We start from the raw sequence: 26855 nt of genomic DNA on the forward strand, positions 1-26855 counted from the left end.
TGATTGAAATGACAAAAGCCTCTGATACACAATTAGAACTTGCAATAAATTTTTGATTGGGGACTTGATTGAAATTCATGCCATTTCAGATACTGAGAAATAAATTGATTTTAGTGACAATGTGTTTGTGCAGAGCTGCTTATACGTGATTGTTTCAGATCATAGAGTACTTGAAGTTTTGAACTTTCTGGGCTTTTTGTCTTTTGCTCATATGGCAGCTAGGGGCAGGGGTTGCTGGGAATTGAATCCAGGTCCTCGGGTATTCTAGGCAAGTGCTTTACCACTGAACTACGTCCCCAGACCAATCTCTTGGTTTTGCAAAACCACAACACACACTCCATCTCAAGTGAAAAGTACCATGTATATATTGCTTAAAGATTTTATTTTTTTGAAATAGGGTCTTGCCAAGTTCCCCAGGATGGCCTTAAACTGGTGATTCTCCTGCATCAGCCTCCCAAGTAGCTCCTATGTGCCACTGTGCCTAACTTTTAAACATTTGAATTCAAGTTAATGTTAATCCTATATTTCTAAAATTCTAATGAAGTATATTTTAGATGTAGAAAAAATATAAAATTACACCTTATGGAAATTTTCAAATGTACACAAAAGTTGAGAGAACAATGAGCTCCGTGAATCAGTTGTGAACACACAACAATGATCCACCCAGAGCCAATCTTGTTTCATCTGTACCCTCCAAGCACACTGGATTCATAGTCCAGATTTTTGTTTTGTTTTGTTTCAGTTCTGGGGATGGAACCCAGGGCCTTATGCATACTAGGCAAGTGCTCTACCACTGATCTATACCTCTAGTCCCAGACTGGATTATTTTTAATAAATCTCACATATCGTATGATTCCATCTGTAAATTTTTCAGGGTGTGTGTGTGAGAGAGATACTGGGGATTGAACTCAGGGGTGCTCTGAGCTACATTCCCATCCCTTTTTATTTTTTATTATAAGACAGGTCTTGCTAAGCTGCCCAGGCTGGCCTCCAACCTGTAATCCTCCTGCCTTAGCCTCCTGAGTAGTAGGGATTACGGGTGTGCACCACTGTGTCCGGCATCCATATGTATTTCTAACACATAAGAACTCTTTTAAAGAATAATTAAAATGCTATTACCTCACCTTAAAAAAAGTCAACAATTCCTTAGATTTGCTACTATGGTTTGGATCTGAGGGGTCCCCGAAAAGTTCCTGTGTTAATACAGGAATATTCGGAGGTGAGATGATTGGATTATGAGAGCATAGCCTAATCTGTCCATCCTAGTTTTAATGTGTTAACTGGGTGGTAACCACAGGCAGTTGGGGCATGGCTGAAGGAGGGGGGTCGCTGGGGGGGTTCCTGGAAGGGGCAGCTTCCCTATGGCCCCTTCCCATCTCTCTGCTTCTTGGCCATCAGGATGAAGAGGATCATTTAAAGGATCTGAAAATGATCCTATGGGTACACAGCAAACAAAGAAGCACCTGAGCAAGAAAATCTACTAAACTCTGATAAGAGTCTGTGGTATGTGAACCAAATACCAACCCTGAATTGCCCTCTCTCTCTCTCTGCTCCCAGCTCTGTGAGACACAAGCTCTGCTCCAGGTTGGTACAATCAAGGACAAGAGGCCTCCTCTCCCCTCTGGCCAGCTCCCAGTTAGAGGACTTTCTTCCTGGGAGGGACAGGACATCAGCATTTCTCATACCGCCCCCAGTTACCTGTTGCGGAGGCCACGTCAAGGGCAAGGGGGGCCAAGAGGTGAGCACTCTCTTCTTCCGCCCAGCCCCTGCTCATGGAATGGAGACTCCATCTGGGGCACGAGATCACAGAGGATACCATTATAAGGTCATGGTTCCACCCCAAGAGAGAACAGCTGAGAACTCCCCTTTCCTTTCTACCTATTGTCCCAATCCTAAAACAGGAGTGTTGGTCAGAGAAAAGCACAAATCCCAATTCAAAGGTTTTGTTTGGGGAAAAAAGCAATCTACAAAACAGAAAGGCCCTAATCTCCTCCCTAAGGAACTGATTGGAAGGCGGAGGAGGCCTGGTGAGGCCAAGACCACAGAAGTGAAAAAGCCAGGCGGATGGATTCGGAGGCTTTGGTCTGAGGGGTACTTGCCATTGGGGGTTGAAGGTAGACCCAGGTCACTGACAGGGATGGGGGATCAACTCCCACACAGGAGGAAAGCACTGCCCTTCCTTAAGGCAGGAAAAGTCCGGGCTGAGTTTGTGGGCTTGAAGACGGAAAGCTGAAGCAACAGCTAGTGATTCCCTCTTTCTGAAGTAGGAGGTAAGCCTCTTCCTGCGAGGGAGGAGAGCGAGAGGTCTGAGTTCTTACTAACCACAGAGGAAACGGGAGCAGGCCTCGATGGAGATATGAGTAATACCAACAGGGATTTTGACACATGAAGACCAAGGAAATTGAAATGAAAGACCCAAATCCATGAATTCCAAGTAGTGTCCCTCAGCAGGGTAGCAAGAAGTGCCTCACCCTGCTCAGCAGCCTTAGGAAAAGAGAAAGGCTGGCTGGGTGTGTGTGCCCACCAGTGTCCTGACTGGCCCACACCAGACAAGGTACTCAGACTCATTCTGGACCACAGGCCCCAGGAGGCGTTTCTGGAAGCTTTGCGAATGGGCAGATACCACTTTCTGCACCCAGATTTTCTCTCATGGGAGAAGCCTAGAAGACAGTCAGAGGAGGGTGCAGGCCCTGCTCACCCTTGCTGACTCCCAGCAGTCGGGTTGTCTGGAGCATTTTACAGGATTCTGAGTTCTAAGGACAACGTCCACTGCAGAATCCACCACCTGGCCTACTGATCACTGGCAGGGAGGGCTCTGCCTCGGAGCTCAAGGTGTCCTTCCTGGTGGTGCTGGAGAGCAGCCGGACCTCAATGTGCCCAGCTCTCCAGCTTGGCTTCCTTTTGTAAAATGAACACAGTGTGCTGAGGGGCCTGACTTCTCTGGATGGTCACCAAATAAGAGGATGACAGATTCACCACCCCGACACACCTCCACCACCGCTGCCTACCTCGCCCCCTCCACTTCCAACCCTGTGAGGGTTTTCTTCTCCAATCTCCCCATCCCCTCTCCAGCTGCTTTGGGGAACTAGATCCTCCTTGTAGTTCTGCAAGGACTTGAGGCGCCAGGTTCCAAACCGACACAAGTCTGATGGTCCTACCAAAGGGAGGCCAGCAGGAGGTTCCTGGCTGCAGTCCAATGCCTCTGGCAAGAAGCCCGGAGCCAGCCGGGGTCCCCCAAGCGCGCAGTGCGCAGCCAAGCGACAGGGGGCGACGTCTCCCTGCACCCCAACTGCCCACGGCACAAGGCGCTCCGGCTGGTGCCCAGGAGGAGAAAGGGCCCTGTGTGACCCCGCTAGCTGGGTCCGCGGTGAGGGCGCTGGCTGGAGCACCGCGGCCGGGGTGTCACTAGTCGCAGTCCCAGAGGCAGAGGGCAGCCCTGGAGGGGAGTGCGCGACTCAGCGCCGGTGGCTACACTCCAGCCTCCCGGGACCAGCACCGCGACCCAGTCCCCGAGGGTGCGGAGACCTCGGGCGGCCTGGCCCTGGAACAGGGGAGCTTCGGGGCGGGGAGGCGCGGCGGCCGCACCGGGTGGGCAGGGCGGGGAGAGGCGGGGCAGTCGCCTCCGCGAGTCCGGCCCGGCCCACCGCCGCCTCTCCCCTCGGCACCGGACAGCGGCGGGCCCGAGCGCGGAGGGCAGAGGACTCGGCGCCCGCCAGCTGCGGCCGCATGAGGCCCCCGCGCGGCCAGCCCTTCTGGCTGCTGTTCCTGCTCGCAGCCGCCTGCGCGGGGATCCTCCTCGCCCTGTACTCCTCGCCGGCGGAGCGGTTCCCGGGGTCCCTGTCCCCGGCCAGGTAGGGCTGCCGGCTGACCCGCGGCGCAGGGAGCGGGGAGGGCGCCCCGCTCAGGGATCTCGGCCGCCAGCAGCCTCCACCCGCCCTCTGCGTCTGCCGCTCCGGGTGGCTCACGGCGGGGACTCCGCCGCGTCCCTTTGTCCCAGAGCCTCCACCCAGTGCTAACCTCGCGCCGCCTGGACCTCGCGGCCTCCGCCCGGGTCCGAAAGGCACGCGCGACCGGTCCCAACTTTCTGGGTTGATTCCCCCTGTGCCCGATTTAAAACACTTTTTATGTCGAAATTTGGCTGGACCACCTGAGTCTGATAAAGAGGAGTTTCTTCTGGGTCGGCGACTCTCCGAAACGTCGCCCATTTTCAGACTCCGCTTTGGGGCGGGAACGCAAGCCCCCCGCTTTCCACCTTTGCCTGGATCCTTAGGCAGGCGGTGACCCGTCGCCGTTTCCAACCCCCTGGTCTCCGCTGCGCCCGCGCCGGGCTCCCCTCCCGCCCCGCCCGTTGGCGCTGCTGTGTATCTCTGGGCGAGCGGCTCCCGGGCGGGGTCCTGCGGAGACAGGGACCCCGGGAACAGGGGCCGCTTCTGGGTGCCTCTGAGCTCCCCGACCTGCGCCGCCCCCGCTCTCGGCCCCCTCCCGCTTTCCCTGGCGCCTTCCTCTCCTCCGCGTCCCAGGAGGAGTAACCTGAGAGGCTGCCATTGGCAGGTGAGGTTTCCAGTTACTGAAGAAGACTCTAAAGGATTTAGTTTTACTTCTGGCGGGCAGACCAAGCCGCACTGGAGTCTGGGTTTGGGAGGCCAAAGTGCGCCGGGTCCTCATATAGAGGCCTCGCAACCTCCTAGCGCTTTCGCGCCTCAGCAAACCTTGCTGCAGGCAGTTTGATGAAAACAAATTTAATATCTGCTTCCCGGGGATAAGGTCAAAGGACACATCCAAGTGGTCAAATAACATGAAGCACACTTGCAGATGATTGAGTTCAGCGCTCTTGGAAGGGTGTGAGTTACTAACATCCTTTAAAAGTGCCAATATATTGTTAAATATGAGGTTTATTGTGCCTCCATTATACTTCAATAAAGCCCTTTTTAAGTTTTTCTTTTAAGGTCTCTCTTCTTGCCAAGAACAGTAGTACAGGCTTGTAATCCTAAGACTCTAGAAGCTGAGGCAGGAGGATCACAAGTTCAAGGCCATCCTGGGCAACTTAGTGACACCCTGCCTCAAAATAAAAAATAAAAAGGCCTGGTGGCAAAGTTCCACCGAGCCCAATTCCTAGCACTGCCAAAACACTCCAAAAAAAACTTTCTTCTTTTCAAAATCTAGTATGACTCAAGAACCTGCCCATTCTTTGCTTCTCAGTGGTGTTTGCACTGTAACAAATCCCACAAATCCCAGGGGGTTGGTCGGGGCTCATTCTCATGGAGGTGGTGCATGTTTTAGCCCAGGAGGGAAGAAGGATGAGAGGGAACAGCCAGTAGGCTGTGTGACCTTCCCCAACTTGGACTTCTAAGGGACTTGCCTGGCTACAGGGGACAGTCTAGGTAGATTGGCCGGGACAGGTTCTCTGAAGATGAGGGAGTTCTTAGTGAACATTTGAGAGGAATCCAGCCTGGGAATCTATTCAGGATTCTAGACCTGTTTTTAATTTTTTTTTTTTTTAAGAAGGAGGGGGTGAGGATCTACATAGGACTTCCAATTTCCATCTATTGTCAACATTATTTTGCAAAAGAGAGGACATTTTAGGGCCCCAGATTAGTAAGAATATGATCTAAGTTGAGTAAACTTACTTTTATGAAAAACAGGCTACAATGAGTCGGGAGCAGTGGCACTTGCCCGTAATCCTAGCAGCTCAAGAGGCTGAGGCAGGAGGATCACAAATCAAAGCCAGCCTCAGTAACTTAGCAAGTCCCTATCTCAAAAACAAAAAGGGCTGGGGATGTGGCTCAGTGGTTAAACACCCCTGGGTTCAATACCCCATACGGGGGGGGGGGCGGGGGGGGGATTCAGGCTACATTGACCTTATTTCTCTCTAAGCTGCTAAAACTTCCCAGAGGAGCATGAGTGGTTCACCCCCTTCCCCAAGCCCTTCCAGGCACCCCAGGCAGGCAACTGGAAGCACTTGGATTCCTGAGAGGTAGGAGGTAGAACAGAGGCTGGAAGAGTTCAGGGCAACAAAACTGACTGGGGCAGGGGTCCCTATTGTTACCAACACCCCGACCCCAACCCCAACCCCAACAACTCTCTCCCACCTGTCTCAAGTCTGCCCTGTGCAGCAGTATCTCCACCTGGTTCTCAAACCTGGATGCACATTGGAATCACCTGGAATGTGGGTGCAGTCAGTCAGATTGGAATCCAGGGACTGGGCTCCCCAGGCCACCTAGGCTGAGCACTGCATCCTGGCTTGTCCTCAGAGGCAGTCACACTGAACTCACCCTGTTCACGTGGGTGGACAGGGGAGCAGCCCCAGGGGAAAAGGGACGATAGAGGGAAGGAATCATCTCTGCTCTTTCTGGGCTGTCCCTCCAGGATCTTTCAGGAAACCTGGGAAACCAAAGGGAGGCAGATCCCAGACTCCAGAGTGGTCAGCTGTCTGAGCACTGATTAGAGGACTTTCTTTTTTCCACTTGCAAACTGCCACCTACTCCTTTCTGGCTGCTGGGTACTGGGGGTGGGGAGTCGCATGACCATCCTTTTGAATGGGCCTGTGATGGACCCTATTCCTTCCTTCCAGTTTTCCCTCTGCCCTACTAATGGGACCACCTAATACCTGGGAATTGGGAGTAACATCAACTCTTTACCTCCCTTCGGAAGGGACACTAAAAGAGAGGCTGGCACAAGGTCCTCTGTCTTCCTCCTCTAGGAAACAACAGCAGGCATTTAGAAGGCATTTTTCACATGTGATAACCTAGACTTTCTTTGGACCCAACAATCAGACGAACTCAATATGATCATCCTTGTTGCACAGATACAGAGACTGGGGTTCCAAGAAGTTCAGTAACCCTGAAATTGTACAGCTGCAAGTGTTAGAACAGGATACAACCCCGGAGTCGGGATCCCGAGCCAGGCGCTTCACCATGACTGTGCTCAGGAGGCTCTGGGGATCCTGTGGTCTCAGACCTAATGCCTGCCTCCCAGGCTGTGGCAGGGAACCCCTCAGAGGGTCACAATTCTGGAGGCCGTCAGTCTTTCCTATTTTATATTTTCATATTTTAACCACCATCTCACTGTTCCTACAAACCCCACATTTTTGCCATTCACTGAGGGAACTAATTTCTGGGTTTATGTAGCTGGGCAGAACACAATCAAGTGACAGTACTTGAGTGCCTAAAGAAAGTGCCAGGGGCAAGAATAGGAGTGTGGGAGAAGGACGGAGAGAATAGGTACCTTTCAGACCCTGACACTTTGTCAGGAATCCATCTAGAAGCTTCCAAGGGGTAGGTAGGACCTGATGCCAGGGCTGACCTGGACCTCTGCTTTACTCCTGCCCTCTCCTGCAGGGACATCCCGCCTCACCGAGCATTCTTTCAATCCAAGACATGGAATTCTGGGAGCACAAAGGTACAGTGATCATCCACCCCGTGGCAGTTTTAAGCATTCTCAGGTTATCAGGGAGGAGGGGAAAAGAGAACAAACCAGAACATTCTCAGGAGATTACTGGGCCTGATTCTCTGGAGCTCCATCAGCATAAAGCTGGGCATCCACCCAACGGGGAGTCTTCAACCTGAACACTAGGGTTTCCTATACCCCAGCAGTAGAAAAGGGTGGATAAATAAGCTCCCCTGAGGTGTAGCCAGGTGAAAAGTTCTTAGGAATCTTAAAATTTCATCATAAAATGTCAGGCAGATTTTACACTCTGATCCTGGAAATACCTAGTTACTCTAAGTCACATTTAAACTGCTCACCATGGAGTCAACTCCAGGCTCTGAGAAGATGTTCCATGCTTGGCCAGAGGATCTGAGAACTTGGGCAGGGGGCTGCTCCATAGCCCTAGGAAATGACCACCATTGACCGAGGGCCCCCATGTGTGGCTTGGCATGTTACCTGCCTCCTCTGACTTAAGCCTCACAGTACCCTGGAAGCTAACTCCTCCAGGTGAGCAAACTGTGGCACAGAGAAGTTAGGTGGCTTGCTCAGGATCCCTCAGCAGGTAAGAGGTGGTACTGGAACTGCGTCCTGATCTGACCCCAGAAACTGACCCTGTTCTACTGTGGGATGTAGCCTCTCCTGCCACCAGGGCTGGGTGTGGTAGTTTCTATCTATGTAGTTCTAGATTAAGAGCTGTTTTCAGTGTCTGGGAAACTGATTGAGGTCACAGGTAGAGAGACTTCACTTCATATAAGAGCTAAGTGACAGCCAAGATGTTCAGAGACAGAACAAGTGGCCCTAGGCAGGTGACTTGGTTGGGGGCAGGGGTTGCATTAAGAACAGAGGCCAATGCACATGTGGCCAGCAGGCTGACAAGAGACCTTAAGCATTGCATGAGTGCTTGAACCAGGCCATCTTTAAGTTTTCCCAAGTCCTTTCTACCTGGAATTACCTGGTTTAAAACAAAAGCTTTGAAGTGGTTTCTGGACACATATAACAAGGTGTTCCAGAACAAATGGGTCCTACTGTTTGAGAACCCCAAGGGGCCATGAAACCAAAAAGAGGCAGACAGATCCAGGATTTCAAAGAATGCCATTTATCAGGGCATGATCCTGTGCAGCAGCAAGACCTGCACATGACCCTGAAATTTGGGTCTAGAAAGACAGGTGTATTTATGTGTTAGGACAAAAGTGACTTTATCCAGCTGGAATGGATCTGGTTTATCTTAAGATAATTTCAAATAGTCAATTGCATCCCTGGAGCCAGGTTCCAAGTTATAAGGCTCCACATACAATTCCCATGTTATTATCTTTTAGGGTCTGCTGGGAAATTACGCAGGAAAAACCAGCCAGGGTTATTCAGGGGCAATAATGGCAGTTCCATACCAAGATGGCTGCAGTCATGTCAATCTGAATCCATACATGAGACAAAAACAGAATAAAATGAGGAAAAGCACAAAGGAAAAGTAAAGGCAGGAAAAGAAGAGGCAATGCCACAAGGTGGAAGAGACAGGTCAGTATCTGACTCTGAGCTTCCTGGTGGCCAGAGCTAAGGAGACTTGCCACCATGTCCTTGGGATAAAAGCAAGCCAGCTGCCCAAGTGGAACCTTTCCAGGGTTTGCTGAGGTAGATACCTGAAGACTTCTCCTGGGGCTGTAAAGAGGGCCCCTATGTAACCAGGTGCATCCCAGCAGCTTGGAACACTGAGGCAGGAGAACTATAAGTCTGAGTCTAACCTGGGCAACTTTGTGAGACTTTGTCTCATAAAAGCAGTGATGTGGTGAGGCTGATGTAGCTCATGACAGAGCACCCCTGGGTTCAATCCCCAATACCACAAAAAAGAGGGGCCCCCAAAATACTTCAATGACAAATTAAATTATTATAATCAGTTCTGCTATACTGCTTCTTTGACAATGTGAATCTGTGCCAACAAGATTGATATATTAGCCTTGTGGTAGTACACACATGTAATCCCTGCAACTTGGGAGGCTGAGGAGGATTGCAAGTTAGAGGCCAGCTTCAGCACTTTAGCAAAGCCCTAAGCAACTTAGCAAGACCCTGTCTCAAAATTAAAAAATAAAATAAAAAGAGCTGGGGATGTGGCTCAGTGCTGAAGCACTGCTGGGTTCAATCCCTGGTACCAAAAAAAAAAAAAAAAAAAGATTGGATTGCTATGTTAGCAACAGTTTAAGCACCATGCAAATTTCACATTTGCTTATGAGTAATTTTGTTGGTGAGAACACTAAGTAGGGCAATTGTAGAAAATCACACCCGAATGAACCAGACCACATAGGGATACACAGAAAGCACACATAGCACCCTCCGGCTATCCATCAGCAATGACTGCCCAGTTACCTCCTGCCCGGTCCTTCCACCAGGGAGCCGCATTCAGGGGTAACAGCAGCCCAGTCAGGCCACAGCTCCTGAGACCCTGATGCTGTGGACAAGCGTCCTCACTCTCCCTTAGTCCCGAGTGCAGAGGTGTTATGTTCATTTCCTGTGACTGCTGGGACACATGACAACAGACTGGGTGGTTTAACACAAATTGATTCTCTAATAGTTCTGGAGGCCAGAAATCCAAAATCCAAGTGTCAGTAGGGCCCTGCTCCTCTGAAGGCTCCAAGGAAGTCTCCCTGGGCTCTCCCAACCCTGGTAGCCCCAGTAGCTGCACCTTCCACTCTGCCTCTATCATCACGTCCCATTCATGTGTGTTCACAGGGCTTCCTACGAGGAGGCTCACTGTTGGATTTAGAGCCCAACTAACTGCATATGACCTCAGGTTTTTTATTTTTGTTTTTGTTTTTGGTGGGAGTGGGGATGGTACTGGGGATAGAACTCTGGGCCTAAAGCATGTTAGATAAACACTCTACCACACAGCTACATCCCCAGCCAATTTATGGCCTCATCTTTAATTAAAACTTAATTACCTATTTCCGGGCTGGGGATATAGCTCAGTTGGTACAGTGCCTGCCTTGCAAGCAGAAGGCCCTGGGTTCAATCCCCAGCACCTCAAAAATAAATAAATAAAAAATTAGTTACCTATTTCCAAATCAGGTCACATTCTAAAGTTCTAGGTGGACATGAATATGGGTGGGGTGTAAATGAGTTGAACACAGACACCAATGGGAAGAAAGGTGATTATAAATCTTCCCTTTCACATAAGAATCCTACAGGGAAGTACTACCAGAGCTAGGATCTGGACCAGGCTAATGGATTCCAAAGCCCAGGCCTTACCTCCTCCACTAAAGGGGCAGGTCATACCCATTTACCAGAAAGTGCTGGAAGTCTGCCCAGGTGAGAGGTGAAGGAGTATGAGGCCAGACCCAGCAGAGCATGGAGATGTGATGTCTGGGAGAGGAAGGACTGGCAGGCTAAATCCAGAAGTTCTCTGACCCCCACCAGGCAGCTGGACCAGAGACCATTTCAGTTAGCAGATCTGAGTGGACACAGTCTGGAGGGAAGGGCAGCTCATCCCTCCGGCTCTCCTGGAGGCCACCCACCCACCCAGGCCCCTTCCTAATGGGGCTCAGCCTTCTTATCTTCTCACCCACAGAGCCGGCCCTGCCCACACCCGCTTGACCTGGCCATTCTGAGGCACCACCGCTTCCGGAGACTGTTCGATCTCTCCACTCCAGTGCTGCTGTGGGGGGGCCTCTTCACCCCAGAACTCTGGGACAACCTGAGCCAGCAGAAAGGCCCCTACGGCTGGCAGGGACTCTCACAACAAAGTACCTGCTACCCACTGCCTTTTCCCTGCCTTCTGCCTCAGTCCCTTCTTCCTGCTGCTGGCCCTCGGGCAGACCAGGCCCCACTGCCCCCACAGCCTCAGTGATCTGGGGTCTCCTCCGAGACGCCCAGCTATATGACACCCACCTCATCTCCCTCCTTCAGCCAAGCACCCAGGGCTCAGGGAGAGGGCTGGGGTCCCCTGCCTGGCAGCTTTCGCCTGTGGTCTCCCAGGCATGAAAGTGTTGGATTCAACAGAGGCTGAAGACAGAGGCCAAGAGGCCGTATCAGTCCCACTTATGGTTGCTGCTCAGAAACCACTACCCTTCAGGCCCAGAGCCTCTCCACGTCAAATCTGCCCCCACCCCATGTTCAGATTCTCTGTTCTGGGACTGCACACAGCCTTGAGAATCCATTCAAGTTCAGCAGAGCCCCCTACCCTACCACCCTTCTCTTGGTTCCCTCCCTCACTGACCCCCATTCTCCACCCGCCCTCTGTGCTCCTTGGGAGGTGCTGGGTTCAGTGCTCTAGGGAGCAAGGCCAGAGGGGGTCTGGAAAGGCCCCCATGTCCCTGGCAACAGTCCTCCCCATGACTTCCCCTTGTCCTCACCCACAGCCATTGCCTCTACCCTGAGCCTTCTGAACAGCTCAGAGAATGAAAAGCTGTTTGCTCCTACTGGGGGGTCGTCCCCAGACTGCATTCGATGTGCTGTGGTGGGTAATGGAGGCATTCTGAACGGGTCCCGTCAGGGTCTGGAAATTGACGCCCATGACTACGTGTTCAGGTATGAGGGCAGGGATCAGGGGGGCTGGGAACAGCAGAGCTGGGTGGAGAACCAAGGTAGCACCCACTGAGACAGCTCAGCAGTCATGATGGGTAGACAGGCACAAAGATTTGGCAGACCTGAAGACAGAGCATGGGTGCGCAATGCAAGAGAACCTGGGAGCAGGGGCCAGCAGGCCAGATTTGCCTGCCCCAGGGCCTCTGCACGCAGGTGCTGCTGTGGGCAGAGGGATGGTCTACATAGAGGTGTGGTGTAGGCAAGGCAGAACTGTGTGATGGAAGGAAAGCAGATGGCATGGTGTGACCACAGTGACACTGATGTCCTGTGTTCTGGCCAGACTCAATGGAGCAGTGATCAAAGGCTTTGAGCAAGATGTGGGCACCAAGACTTCCTTCTATGGTTTCACTGTGAACACCATGAAGAACTCCCTCATTGCCTACTGGAATCTGGGCTTCACCTCCGTGCCACAAGGACAGGTGAGGCCTCCAATGGGCATGCCATTGTGGGTGACAGGGGGTGCCATGTTCCTGGGGACCTGTTGCTAGGGTGCGCCATAGGGCTTTCCGACCCCAGTCCAGTGGATAGAGAAGTAGTGCCAGGATCTTGGCTGCCCAGGGTGTAGCCAAGATCAGATCTGGTCAGAGACCCCTGTTCCTTTAGGCAGCGGGCTCAGGCTAACATTTACTGAATACTGGTGATGTGCTAGGCAGTTGACAGATACCTTGTCAACTTTTACACTGCCTCACCTTACTAGTGAGAAGACTAAAACTTGGTTTCCTTTTATTCAGTAAGCGGGCAGTAGGCCAGGATTCAAACCCAGACTGCCCATCCCTGAGCTCATGTCCTCTGGGGAGATTAGCCTGTCATGGCCATCTATCAAACACTTCTTTGGTGCCCAGGACAGTGAAGGGCATAGACACAGTATTCATTGCAGCCCTGGGTGGGATCATCGTACCTATTTCCAGATGGCAAAGCTCAGACTCTGCAGAATCTCAAGAACACATCCAAGGTCACACAGCTAGAATTATCGAAACGTAGGCCCCTTGGACCACAGGACTAGGGTTGTTTCCATTTCCCAATAGGGCCCACCAAAAGAATGACATGTGACCGCTTGAATTCTCAAAAATAGCTCTGTGTAGGAAACTGAGGTTCAAAGAAACTGAGAAACATGCCCTAGGTCACAGGTCACAGCTGGTGACAGCCTCCAAATTCTCTCAGCCACACTCAGTTGCCCTGACTTCATGCTTCCTGCCTCAATCAATCTGGTGCTACATGCAGATCCCAGGAAAGGGATTGCAGGACCTGGTTTCCAGAAGCTTCTTTCTCTGACTAGAACATTCAGGAGGGTCCTACCCATAGTATGTGTGCACTGAGCCCCCCCCAGTAGAACCTTTATTGCTTACAATAGAAAAATGGGGTTGATTTCTGGTGTGGCTACAGTACCTGCATGAGTTATCTGTTGTTGCCTAACAAATTACACCAAAACCCTAAATGACAAACATTTATTAGCTCACTGTTTCAATGGGTGGGGAATTTAGGAGTGGCTTATTGGAGTGGTTCTGGTTCAGTCTCTTAGGCAATGGGTTGTTGCCATCTGAAGACTTGACTGGGGCTGGAACCAGGATGGTTCCCTCAAAGGTCCTTGCAACTTGCACCCCTCTATAAGCCACTCAGGAGTTCTTATGGCATAGCAAATTTCACCCAGAGTGAGTCATCTGAGAAAGAGCAAGGAGCCACAGTACCTTTTATGACCTAGTCTCCAAAGCCACACATTGTCACTTTCCACTTTCCAGTTAATAGAAAAAAATGCACTGGTCTCTAAGTCCAGCCCATACTCAAGGGAGCTGGGTACAGTGGTACACACCTGCAACCCCAGCCAGTTGTAGGCTGAGGCAGGAGGATAGCAAATTTGAGCCAGCATGGGCAACTCAGGGAGATTGTCTCAAAATAAAATTTAACAATGAGCTGGAAGAGCTCAGTGGTACTGAAAAAAAAGGGGGGCGGGGTTGGGGGACAACAATTAGGCTTCACCTTTGTAGGGAAGGGTATCAAAGAATCTGTGAACATACATTGAGACAACTGCCGTATCTCAGAGTGAGAATAAAGGCATGTTAGGAAACTCCTCAGTCAGCATGGGTGGCAAGACTCTGAGCAGGAGCTGAATTAGCCTTATCCCTGTTGCCCTAACAGGACCTACGCTACATCTTCATCCCCTCAAGCATCCGTGACTACCTGATGCTAAGATCAGCCATTCTGGGTGTGTCTGTCCCTGAGGGCCCTGATAAAGGGGACAGGTGAGTGGCCATGTGGTAGTGGTGTGAGGTTGTGGTGCAGGGGACGGATAATGCTGAGTGGTCTCTCCATGTTTCCGGGACCCACAGTGGAGCCGGTCACTGGGTTAAGGGCAACAGGGAACTCCCAAGAACTCAACAATCCCCAGATATACAGCCTGATTCAGTGCTGAGGAACTGCTGTCTACCCCCAGGAAGCCCAGGTGACCTACTGGCCTCCTGCTGGCTTCAGGGGCAGTTTCTCTGAATGGGGACAGCAGGCCTGGCTCCTTGCTTAAGGCCATGGTATCCATCACCAGCCCAGCCAGCTGTCAGCTGCTCAGGGACACACAGGCCAGAGTGGCAGAGACCTTTCCTCAGCTGGATCTGATGACCTGTTGAGAACACTGTTCTGAAAACTAAGTGGGGGGCCACCCTGCGGGGTGGGCATCCTCCCCAGGGCCCTGCACAAGAGCCCAGAGCACAGGCTCCTCAGGCCCAGTGTCCTGAGAGGTGATAACCCAGGAGTGTTGTCTTCCCCCTCCCGCCTTCCTGTGCCAGGGCTCTTATGAGCCACGTCCTGGTCCTGGTCTACACCTGCCCTCTCCACTGCCCTGTGTCTTCTCCTTGAGATTAGTTGCTCCTTGAGATTAACCTGTGCTGCCACGTGGCAGATATGAGCAGTCCTCTAACTCCCTGCCCCTGGACTTTTTACCCACACCCCAAAGAGCAGATTTTGAGTGGCCTTTACCAGTCAGATCACAAAGGCCAGGCTGCCATCTGGCCCCATCCTGTGTCCAAGTCCTCCCCCACCCCCTGTGTTACCCAACAATTGCTCCCCCTGTTGCTATTGGTCACCAGGATGGGCTCTGTGACACAAGCAGGACTGGGCTCTTTGGGGGGCTGCCTCAGAGACATCAGGTGGACATAAGCCTCCCCAACACCAATGAGCTCCCCCTCCCACACCCCCAATCCATCCCCAACCCAATCCCCCTCCCAGTCCCGTTCCAACCACACTGTCCTCCCTTCCAATCAGCAGCCCTACCCCGTCTCTGGAGGCTCAGTCCCGCCCGCCTCCCCCACCCGGGGGTCCTCCCGCCCTCCGTCTCACCCTGCCACCCCAACCACCTCTCAGCCCTCTTCCCGGACTTCCTCCCTGACTCCCAGTCCTCACATCCAGCATGTGGCCCGGACTCCACCAGCCTCCAAATCTCCCTCCCAGTCTGGTTTAAAATCTCTCTCTAGAAACCCTTCCCTGACCCCCGCCGTGCCTCTGGTCAAGTCCCCCTTCCAGAGCCCGGTCCCCTCGGCCTCCTACATCGGGCCCATCCGGAACATCCCGTCCTACATCGCTCCCTACGTGCCTCGCTTCCTGAGGGAGGCCCCCTTCTTCCAGCCGCCGACATCGCCGCTCCCCCAAAACCAGTGCTTCCCCTGCACCTTCCCCTGCTCCAAGGCCCGGGAGCCGCCGCCCATGCCCGACTCCTTCTACCTGCCGCTGCTGCCGCCGCCCCCGCACCAGCCGCAGACCAGCTGCACCTACCCCACGCCGCCCGCGCTCTTCACCCCGCCCTGCTCGCTCTCCTACTCCCCGCCCACCGAGGTGCTGCTGAGCGGGAAGCCGCACGTGGTGCCCTCGGTGCTGCCCGCCACCTTCTACACGCCCTTCTCGCGCTACTACTCGCAGCCGCGGCCCTACCGCGCCCACCGCCGGCTTCCCAGCACCACCCTCTTCCCCTCGCTCTCCCCCTTGAACTTCGACGGTTCCGGGCGCTCTGTCCACTTCTATCGTGGGTCCTAGGCCTCACACCTATTTTGGACCGGAAGCCTCTGCCAGTAAATTCAAGCTGCTGCATCCAGAGTTCATCAGCTACCTGACAAAGAGGTACGGCGGAGGGGGCGGGCGGGAACACCGGCCTCCCTGCCTCCCTCGCCCACACCTGCGGGTCCAGGCCGGGTGCCCCCCCAGCACCTCGTTATTCCACTTACGACTTCGCTCGCTCCCTTGATGGAGCAGTCGGTCAACAGGGAAGGGACAGAAAACTCAGGATAACCCAAGGAAGTTTATTTCCCAGGGACCCTCATAAAGGCATAGGCTGTCTACCAGGGAGCCAGGTGTGCGAGGTAGTGGGTATTAGAAACAGGCTGTCATCGCCTCTAGCCTCAAACCCAGCCAGCTGAAAGCCACCACGGGAGGAACCTGGGGAACAAATGGCCGGATCTCACTTCTTCCTTCACTCCCTCCTACTTACGGTGGTTCTCAATGGAGGGTGGGGTAGGGCGAGTACTTGATTCTGTCGGAAGACATTTTTGTCTGTCAGTGGTGGTCAAGGGAGTGCCATTAGGAGGTAGAGGCCAGGGCTGCTGCTGAACATCCGGGAGTACACAGGGTGGTCCCTGCAGTAAAGAACACCCAGCCAGGCGTGCTGGTGCCCTGCCTGTAATCCCAGCGTCTCAGAAGGCTGAGGGTGGCTGAAGCAGGAGGATCACAAGTTCAAAGCCAGCCTTAGCAACTCAGTGAGGCCTTCTCAAAATAAAAGCATGGGCAGGGGGCGGCTCATTGATTTAATCCTGGGTTAAATCAATTAAATTGATTTAATTGGGTTCAATCCTGGTAGGGGTGGGAGCTATCTGGCCCTTAATGTGAATGGTGCCACAGTTGAGAAACCCTGCTGTAGACCAGTGCAAACGTCCCAGGACAGAGGGAGAGGGGCACCTGGGGAGCCCCATGGAAACCACGCCACAGCTATATGACCATTCTGCAGGGGAATCAGATAGTCTGGGTACCATCACACCAGCGAGTCCTACTCAGGATCTGAGCTCCCACCTCACTCATTTCCCGTGATCAAAATGTGGGGTGAGAAAGATCTCAAGCAGGATGAGTAGGCTGCCAATGCCCAGGGCTTTGTGGTTACCTCACAGCACAGGAGTGGAAACAAGGTGTTGCCCAGTGGAGAAAGGGGGCAAGATCTCACCTGGATTTCCTCCTTCTCCTCCCAAAACCCACTATAGGTGTCTTATTTTAGCCAAAGATCTTGAATTTAGGTGTTTGCTTGGATTTTCCCCCCAAATAGGGAACTGACTGGGGCAGAAGGGCCACGTTTTCAGTTTCCTAACGTGTTTGGATGGGTAGCTGTGCAGGGTAACGGTGAGCCAGGAAGCCGACAGACAACAGTCCAACGCTTCTTGGGCTTTATTACCTTTTGGTTTGCAGGTTTTTGAAATCAAAATTGATTAACACAGACTTTGGAGACCTATATATGCCCAGTACTGGGGCCCTCATGCTGCTGACAGCTTTGCATACTTGTGATCAGGTAAGGTGACTTTTCAGGAGCCTGCGGCGGCCCAGCACGAGAATGAGAACCCAGTGTGACTTGTGCTAGTCCTTCCCTAGGGCCTGCACCCTTGACGGGGTCTCTAGCCCCCCACGGGGACAGGATTCCCCAGCGTGGGGGTGGCACTGTCAGCACACCGCTCCCCAGCGTCCTGTCCAGGATGGGCTAGGCCAGTCCTGCCTTGACTCCTGTAGCCACCTGCCCCTCACCTGCCTCCTTCACTGAGTCATGCTGCTCTTCTGAAAGCAAAATCTTCCCAACCAGGATGCCCTCTTGTGAGGACAAGAGCTGGCGTGGGGCAAGCAAGCAGGTTTACTGTCACAGAATAAATACACTGAAGTCACAGAGCAGATGTTCCTGATGGGATGTTATTCTGTGAACTGCGAGGCAGAGAGGCTGAGCAGTTTTCAAGGAGACCCCTGGTAAAGCCAGTACAAAGACCAGAGGCCAAACTCCACCCTGGCCCCACATTTTCCCTATTTTAACACTGGAGGCTCTTGACCGCAGTCACTATTAGGTCCCGAATCAGCTTGAACTTGATCATGGCTTTACAGTCACACCCAATTTTCAAGCCCCGCTTGGCCCTCATTACGTGGTGGGGACATGTTTGGGTGTCTTCGCTTCCCTGCCTGTTCAGTGGGGTAACTTATCTTGAGGCCATAAGCCTGGGATGAGAGAATGTGGAGAAAATAACTGCCCAGGTGAGCTGTGTTTACCTGCACCTGCACACAGGAACCTGTGTGGGGACACAACCCCAATAAACACTAACTCAGTGACTATGTTGTCCAGGTCAGTGCCTATGGATTCATCACAAGGAACTACTGGAAATATTCTGACCACTATTTCGAACGAAAAAAGAAGCCATTGATTTTCTATGCGAACCACGACCTGCCCCTGGAAGCTGTCCTGTGGAGGGACCTGCACAAGGCTGGTATCCTCTGGTTGTACCAGCGCTGACCCCAAAGCACAAAGCCTTTTGCTTCTTGCAGAATTGTGGCCCTGGTCCCAAGTGGCCAAAAGCCTTTTTCTTTTCAACCTTTGAGAGGGGCTTCACTCCCCTTGGCCCTCTCCTTCCCAGCAAGAGGGTACCGAGGTGGACTCATAATTGTCATCAAAACTTGTTAAAAGCAGGGTACCCTTTCGTACCATCAAAAAAACTCCCCTCTGGGTCTGAGACAGATATCCCCACTTTAGCAAGGGAGAGCAGACTGCTTTGCTGGACTTGTTCCAAAACTGAAGACAACACTCCCAACGTGAGACAGCGACCTCACCAACAAGGGGCAGGCACTTTGGAGCTAAGCAACTCAAGACAAGGTGGTAAGACTGAGGTCAATGACACCACTCAGGACCCATCAGTAACCAAGATCAAGCCAGCCATGCAGGCAAGCGCACGATCCCCAGTCCCAACCTGCTCCCACTGGCATGTCAACCCCAAACACCAAAGCCAACTAAGGACATCTCTTGAGAACCTGAGAACACGTTTCTTCTGCCCCCTCATAAAGTGGAAGAGCAAAAGGTGGAGTGTAACTTGAGACCAGATTAACTGCATAAATGATGAATGACCATTTTGTCTTGTGCTGGGGGTTGGTAGAGAAAGCATACGAAATGCTGGGTGTTCTGCATGGAGTTCACCGTCAGGGTCCAAGAACAGGAGGTACTGGTGCCCAATGGGAATCAACTGCACAGAAGCCTGCCTGCCACCAAGGGTCTTGTCACCAACAGGATGACATTACTGGGTAACGAAACCTCATCCACACATCATGGTTTCAATAAATTCGAACCTATCTAGCTGATAGGCAGCTTCATAATTTTATGGGCTTTTAAGTGATTTTAAGTCTCACCCAATTGAGTTACCCTTAGAGCCCCTAGCCAAGCCAATACTGGATCGAGACTAGTGACTTTGGATCACTTAATAGGCTGCACTCCACATGGGGCAAGAGCTGTGTTGCCAGCATTGGCAACTTCCCAAGGGGGCCACAGCCTACACTGGCCAACCACCAAGGCCAGGAACTGGCCTCTGATCCTGTGGTTTCAGAAGGTTGATTTTGTTCACTCTCAAGAGGGATGAGGAACTCAGTCCTACACAATAGCACTTCAGAAACCCAGACATCTGATCAACACAATGGACAGGCGGGCTTTAGTTACTAAGGCAGCTACATGGAGAAACCATTAACATCCCACTGCTTGGAGCCCAGGAATTAGACTAGAGGGAAACAGTTACTGGCATCAGGACAAAGCCTCCTACTTGGCCTTACCTTGACAATAAAGTCTTTCAATCTCCAGGAGAGCAGTATGTTCCTTTGATAGAATACTTGGTTTGGAAGGAAGTCAAATGGGGGATATATAAGATACCCTGACAATCACAGTCCATGACCTAGTGATGATCACTAACATTAATCTGATTGCCTTGGTAGCCCTGCACTGCCCTGACACCCAAGATTCATAGTTCTTTCCCCATGCCCACCAACTCTCTAAGTGCCAGTAGTACCTTTATCAATGCTTCATTAGATTTAAGGTAAAAGAAAGCCATGTATGTGGGTGGCAATACATTCATGGGGTAGAGAATCAATCACTTCAGCAGGTAAATAAGAAAATATTCAGATTAAATTCTGGGTAATTGAGGTTCAGTATTCTGTGAAACTCCTAAGAAAGTTCTCAAGTCATAGAACAAATAATGTTCTTAACTTTGGGTCTCAATCTGAAATCCACATTGCTAGTGAATCAAAAATTCAAAACAAAAAAACCTTCAATTGTGCTTCAAATTTTAAACTGGAAACAGACTTCTCTGGAAACACACTGAGAAAAGTCTTTTGAGGCCAACCATCTGTTTTCCCTTAGCTTCCTACAATGTATACACACTAACAATTTCAGCTTACAATCACTGCAGTCCCATCTACACATAAGATTACACCCAGACCTCCTAAACTGAAGTTCAAATGCTTCAAGTTATACCCCAACTTCACTAGCTGCCAAAAGTAGAAATGATCTCAGTCACTCAAATTCCTTGGCTATTTCTGAGGATGAAACCCAAAGAATTCTTTTATTTTTTTAATTTTGATTCATTGTACACAAATGGGGTACAACTATCGTTTCTCTGGTTGTACACGAAGAATTCTTAAATGATTCTATTTGGGGGAGATTAACTCATAGGCATTAGCAGAAGCAGGGCTGTGCAGATCCCACTGGGCAGTACTGGGAGATAACCTGTAAAACAGAACAATTTCAAGTAAACGGCCAACTAAGTAAGTCACAACCAAACATTAATTTAGAAGCAAAAGGTAAGCAGTCCAAGAGGACTGTTCTAACCATTATGCACAGGCGTATGTGCACTGGGAGAGCTCAAGCACTATCAAAGTTTCATTGCAGGCTGGTGAGGTTCTAAGACTCATTTTAAGGAGCCAGTGTCTTAAGGGGAGTGGCCAGAAAAGACTCCCACTAAGCAGCAGGAATATTTATATCCAACTCCCTCTGGACAAGAACCTCAAGGTTTACCTGAGGTTTGTCAAGTCCACTCAGAAGCAGATAACAATGTAGATCTTTCCCCGCTGCGGACCTACCCTTTCACTTTGTTTTACTTGCAGGCTCTAAGCTACTGGGGCCAGTTATCAGGCTCGTTAAATTTCACCCCAATTGCAACTTCCCTGGTAATTAAACAAAAATGTGACCTTATATGTAGACTCCACACACACCTCCCAATTTCATCAGAAAAGGCAATCTGTCCACTTCAAGCCTGGCATTTAAATAGAAACAAAGACAGACATCACGCCCACAATACCACTTTGCTTCTTTCCTGTTCATGTGCCAACCTCTGCTGCCCAAGCAGTGGCCCAGTGCCAGCAATGCCATTCAGATAGAAAGAGGGGCTCCGTGGTGCTATTGACAGAGCCCCTGGAAACCAACAGCTCTGCCGGGCCATGGCACCCTTCTTTTCTAAATGTCAGGACACTGCCAGAGGCAAGGTCAGTAAAAGCATTCTTACTGCCACAAGCTGGCATATATTTTACATTCCTGTTTCAGTTTCAAAGGGCACATTCATTTCCTTGAAATATGTGGTAGGCATTCTCCTTCCACAGTAAGTACTGGCTGCTTGTCCATTTCTGCCATCTCACAGAGCCTGTGCCTTCAGAGCCATCACTGAAGGGGACAGATGTTAATATGGCAACCAGAACTTTAGTCTTCAGGTCTGAAGGGATGATCGCTAGACTGGAATCTCAGCAGGGCGCACACAGCTCCCTGTGGAGTCCACTCAATTTGATCCTTATAAAGCCTGAACTACTTCTGGAACATGCAGCCACACCCCTAAGCCTCAGAATAGGTTATTTTCCCTCAGTTGAGATTTTCAGACAGGGATAACTAACCATCATAGGCTTGTGGGGCTTCTTAGGGACACATAAGATAGAAACAAAGTTTACAACAGGAGAGGAGTTGTTTCACTTGCCTTTTGGCAAAGCAGTTTACAGTTGCCTCACTCAGTAGACACCTAGCAATGAAAACAAAAGTATGTTAAAGTCTCCCTGCTGCTCAGCACCTCCTTAATTAAGTCCAGGGCAGGGGAAACAAAAAGAGCTTACCCCTCACCCAAGCCTGTCCAGAAGGACTTCTCTGCTTACATGAGAGACATTTCACTTGGGGTTCAGGTCCATGGTGGCTGCCACAATGTGCTAGAGGATCCTTTCCCAGGTTCAGAAACTGAGGCTGAGACTGCACCTGGTGAGGAAGAGAAATTGGGGGAAGAGGGAAGAAAAAAAAAAAAAAAAAAAAAACCTACTAAAGAAGATATAAGAAGAGTAACTCTCAAGTAGTTCTCTTTAAAATCATGAACTTCTCATAAGGCAAACTTGCAAAGCTGAGTTTCAGATATCCACATTCCACACAGAAAGGCCTTTCCTTGCCTTCAGTCAGGGATAACTTGACATCATCATGCGCTCAGCTCACCGCTAGCCTACAGCACCGCCTGCCAGAGCAGGTCAATGATTTCTTATTAAGTCCTGCTTTACTTCCTTCATGAGAACTGTCCATCAGCCTCATCTACTTTATTAGAATATGTTTTCCTTCCATGGCAAAAGTTTTTAATATCTAGTGTCTGGATGCAGTCAATGCTCCAGACCTGGCTCACTGACAATTCCTGCCCTTTTAAAATTCCATTGTCTTTCTAGGATGTCAGTAAAACGCCTGAGTAGGTGCAGATCACTCATGGGTTTAGTTAGCCTATTGAAGGCCAGCTGCATAAACAGCACCTGCTGCCAGGAGATGACAATACCACACAAGGTCATTTCTCCATCCATCTGAATGCATGAAACTATCCTGCAGAGCAAGCATGTGGCTTTCAGTTTTTTGAGATAGAGGATTAGACATCTGCCCCACAAGCTACTTAAAAATAGCCATCACTATAATCTTGCTATAATAAAATCCTCGAGCTCAAAGCAGATCAGAGCACCTAACTGTTCCTACACACCTGCTCTGGAACTGGCTACACATGATTCTTGGAACACCCTCTAGAGTCATTCTCATCCATGGCTGCAGTGGGGTCCAGAAATGTGTACGTTCTAACACTTTGTAGGTGGTTCTGACATATAACCAAGTTTGAAAACCACTAACACTGTTTTGCAAATGAAGAGCCCTGGTGCTGTTATTTGGTATCAAGACAAGACTGGAACCCAGACCTCTAGATAATCTAACATGAAGTTTCCAAGGGTTTCTCAACCTCAACTCTACTGTCATTTTGGGTGGAAAAGTTCTCACAGGTGCTGTCCTGTGCTTTGTAACATAGTTAGCAGCATCCACCAGATACCAGGAGCATCCTCCATCCTCAGTTGAGGATCAATGATACAACCTAACTCAAGAAATAGTTGAAGTCCCTAAGCTTCAATTTATTTACTCGGCAGCAGACTGTGTATATGGGGGGTGGGAGGGAATTTACCTCATAAGGATTGTTAATATAAATACCATTTTTGAGTATGCTAGGCAAAGAATCAAGCAGAAAGAATTTCATAGTATTTCCCTTGTCTGGCCAACCACAATCCTGGAAGACTCCCACATCCCCAAACTTAAAAGACCAATACTTAAAGGGGACCATAACCTGTGCAATTCTATCAGAGCTAACATCTTACCATTTACAGAAATTTCATCACAAAGATCCTCAAGTGCAATACTTTAAGATGATGGGTTTCACATGACTTTCTTCTAAGTCCATAGCCAATACCTTTGATCTAAAAGAGAAATGAGTATGTCATAATTCATTCAAATAGCAACTACGTTCAGGCATTTGTTTTCAAAATGTGTCAAAAAAGTTGAGCTCAGTTAAGTCAGAACTCTTCACAAAAGATGTCACTTCAGTCAGGGATAAGTTTAAATCCTCCTCAGCTCAACCAGTAACAAACTCCCAAATCCCAGCAACCAAAACTTATCTGCCACAACCCCAGCCCTCCAAATCTTACTTTCCACGTCTGTTTCATCCCCATATACAATGGCATCCATGTTGATTTCAAACAGTGACACCTAGTGGCCTCAAATTACACTAACACAGACCTTCCCCATTTGTACTGTTAATGGACTTAACTGTCAAAGTGCACTCACAGTTCAACTTAACTTCTGAACAGCGCCATGAGGTGGATGTGACCGGACATTATGCCACTCTGCTTTCTCATTCCTGGTAACCACCCAGACCTGCTTGCATCCATCTTTACTCATTTTGGGGTTCCATCCGTTACTTTTAAACTGCCATCTGCAGCCCTGCTTCTCATCTCTGCAAATGCCAGAAAGCCCTTCAGAAATGAAAATAAAGTTTTGTTGTCAAAACTACCGATTTCCAGCTGGATGTGATAGTGCACGCCCGTAATCCCGGCGACTGGGGAGGCTGAGGCAGGAGGATCGCAAATTCAGGTCTCGGCGACTTGGCGAGACCCCGTCTATTAATTTTAAAACTAATGAATACTGTAGCTCAATGACAGAATGCCCCTGGGTTCAATCCCCGGTACTGGGAGGAAAAAATAATAAAACCAGGTTTCCAAAGTCTACAATTCCTTTCACTACCATCTGAGGTTGTTAAATAAAAACGACCGCCTGGGTCGTCCTCAAGGCACTCCAAGTGGAAGGGGTGCTTTCACGCGTCCCCACCCCCGATGCTGAATTCAGCAGGGCCACGGGCGGACAGGGGAGTCAGACCCGGGGCCTCCGGGCGTGCACGCTCAGCACCACGGTGGGCGCACGGGGTCGCGCAGACTGCAAGGACCTCCCTCTCCCAGGAGGCGCCCTTCGACGCCGAAAACAGGTTTTGGCTCTCTTCCTGCACAATTTCTCGCCGTTTGGAAAGCGTTTTTCTCGTGCAGAACCTCAACCCTCACCACCACTCCGCGAGGCGCCACCCCCGTGTCGAGGAAAGCCCCATTCCCCCACCTCCGCGACCTTACCATCAGCTAAAGCCCGGGGCTGCTCAACGGAGCACAGCCCACCCGAGCCACCAGGCCTTCCAGACACGCGGCTGACCGCGGAAAGAGCGCGAGGCCGCGCCTGCGCGCGACTCTCCCCGGCGGTCTCGCCGGAGCTCTCGCGATGCTGAGAGGGGCTGATGGGAAATGTTGTCGCGTCGCCGACGGAGCCGCGGTGAGACGGAGGCGGCCGCCAGGGGCAGCAGAGGGCGCGGGCTCGGGGGCCCGTGGCTGCCGGCGGTCAGGTGGCGGAGGTGGAGGTCGCTGAGCTTCGCAGTGCGCAGGCGGCCCCGGCCCGAGACTGGGGAGGCGCGGGAAGTTCCAGGGGCAGGACCGAGGAGCAAGCCGAGGCCCGGCCGCACCGCGTTTCTCCTGGCGCCGCGACCGTGTCTGGGGCGCAGAGGGTCGTTTGGGGTGGCGGGCGGGTCGGTGGCGCGGAGGGAGGTCCGGGGAGACCTTCAGCGGGCGGCGGGGGGCGCCCGAGGGCGCGGGCGGGCCGAGGCTGCTCCGAGCGCCGCGGAGGGCGCGGGCGCGTCCCGCGTGTGGCCTGGACGCCGCCGGGGGCGACACGGAGCCTCAAGTTGAACTATGAAAAGAGCAGGAGCGCCCCCTGATCTGAGTGTCATTTTTCAGTCAACCACTCTGTCTGTCTGTGTCTCTCTCTCTCTCTCTCTGTGCTGGGGATTGAACCCGGGCCTCTGCCATTGAGCCACATCCTCAGCCCTTTACTTTTTTTTTTTTTTTTTTTCTTATTATTTTTGGCACAGGGCCTTGCCAAGTTGCCCAGACTGCCCACAAACTGGCGATCCTTCTGCCCCAGCCTCCGGAGTCGTGGGGATGCCAGGCATGCCCCTCCGTGCCTGAGCTCAGGCCGGGTTTCATTTTGAGTAGGGCAGACTGAGCCCTAGGTTAGGGCCAGAATTTATGCCTCTTTGGAAAGGAGTTTAAATTTGCAGAGATCGTCATGCAGTTTCCTCTCCACATTCTTATGGACCTGTTAGCAATGATCTCTGAAGCGTTTAGCCTTGACTATTTTGTTCTGTATGTGGTAATATGTTTCAGGTCTTTATTTTCAAATTACAATATTTATTTGTCTACCTCCGTTAATTTGATTCTAAGTTTTTCAGGGGCGGGAGAAGTATCATAATTTTTTTTTCATTTTCTTTTTTCCTCTTTTTCATTTTTTTGGCGTGGGGAGTGGGCAGGAATTGAACCCAGGGGTGCTACATCCCGAGTCATCATTGTCGTCCTCTTCCTTCCCTTCCACATCCTCTTCCTCCCTGTTTATTTTGAGACAGTGTCTTACTAGGTTGCTGAGGGTCTCCTTAAATTGCTGAGGCCAGGAATGGGGATATACTAAGTTGGTAGGATGCTTGCCTCGCAAGCACAACACTCTGGGTTCAATCCCCAGCACCAAAAAAAAAAAAAAAAAAAAAAAAAAAAAATTGCTGAGACTGACCTGGAACTTGTAATCCTCCTGTCTCAAGTCTCCTGAATCCCTGGAATTACAGGTGTGTGCTATCTTACCTGGCTAATCATTTTTTTTTCTTTTTAATTTCCTCACAATACTGAATAGAGCGTTCAGTAGCCCTTGCTCATACTAACAAGCAGTGATTATTAATTCATGCAGCAAAAATTTTAGCCTTTGGGTTTCTCCATTTTACCCTTGAAGACAAATTATTTTGTTTATTATTGAAAGGAAGAAAGTGTTCTCTCCCTGTAAACTAAGTTCCTTTCATTTGAGACTTGCTGAGGGCATTCTTTTTGCCAAAAACTGTGAAACTAGTGGGCAAGTGATCTGCTACAGGCAGTAATGGTAGATGATACTTCATAGTGTTTACTGGATGCGTTCACTACATGAAGGTCTTTATGTATATTAACTCATT

At 50.8% G+C, this 26855-nt stretch overlaps 2 protein-coding genes, 2 long non-coding RNA genes and 1 other non-coding gene across 7 annotated transcripts; 2 read left to right on the forward strand and 3 right to left on the reverse strand.

Annotated features, from left to right (window-relative positions):
• Positions 1-3630: 3630 nt before the first annotated feature.
• St6galnac2 (ST6 N-acetylgalactosaminide alpha-2,6-sialyltransferase 2) lies at positions 3631-19107 on the forward strand. Its single transcript, XM_047547449.1, has 9 exons — positions 3631-3851; positions 7338-7398; positions 10979-11153; positions 11769-11937; positions 12275-12413; positions 14128-14231; positions 16009-16092; positions 17422-17521; positions 18332-19107. The coding sequence occupies exons 1-9, from the start codon at positions 3727-3729 to the stop codon at positions 18497-18499; spliced, it is 1125 nt and encodes a 374-aa protein (XP_047403405.1). The 5' UTR covers positions 3631-3726; the 3' UTR covers positions 18500-19107.
• On the forward strand, positions 14241-16008 carry LOC124981221 (extensin). Its single transcript, XM_047547450.1, has one exon. The coding sequence runs from the start codon at positions 15154-15156 to the stop codon at positions 16006-16008; it is 855 nt and encodes a 284-aa protein (XP_047403406.1). The 5' UTR covers positions 14241-15153.
• A 1439-nt stretch (positions 19108-20546) lies between the features above and the next one.
• On the reverse strand, positions 20547-21968 carry LOC124979756 (uncharacterized). The gene is made up of 2 exons (XR_007107683.1): positions 21208-21968; positions 20547-20746 (listed from the first exon to the last, which is right to left on the reverse strand). It is a non-coding gene; the product is annotated as an uncharacterized LOC124979756 (long non-coding RNA).
• Positions 21842-21914, reverse strand: LOC124981530 (small nucleolar RNA R38). Its single transcript, XR_007108040.1, has one exon. It is a non-coding gene; the product is annotated as a small nucleolar RNA R38 (small nucleolar RNA).
• Positions 21969-21975: 7 nt separating the features above from the next.
• LOC124979755 (uncharacterized) lies at positions 21976-25102 on the reverse strand. 3 transcript variants are annotated; one of them, XR_007107681.1, is made up of 5 exons: positions 24952-25102; positions 24119-24306; positions 23653-23751; positions 22153-22249; positions 21976-22022 (listed from the first exon to the last, which is right to left on the reverse strand). It is a non-coding gene; the product is annotated as an uncharacterized LOC124979755 (long non-coding RNA). The 3 variants fall into 3 exon arrangements; XR_007107680.1 differs by having other exon boundaries at positions 22114-22249; positions 24952-25101; XR_007107682.1 differs by having other exon boundaries at positions 22114-22249; positions 24119-24287; positions 24952-25098.
• Between the last annotated feature and the right edge of the window lie 1753 nt (positions 25103-26855).

Source organism: Sciurus carolinensis, chromosome 3, assembly GCF_902686445.1.
Source record: "Sciurus carolinensis chromosome 3, mSciCar1.2, whole genome shotgun sequence".
Lineage (NCBI taxonomy): Eukaryota > Metazoa > Chordata > Mammalia > Rodentia > Sciuridae > Sciurus > Sciurus carolinensis.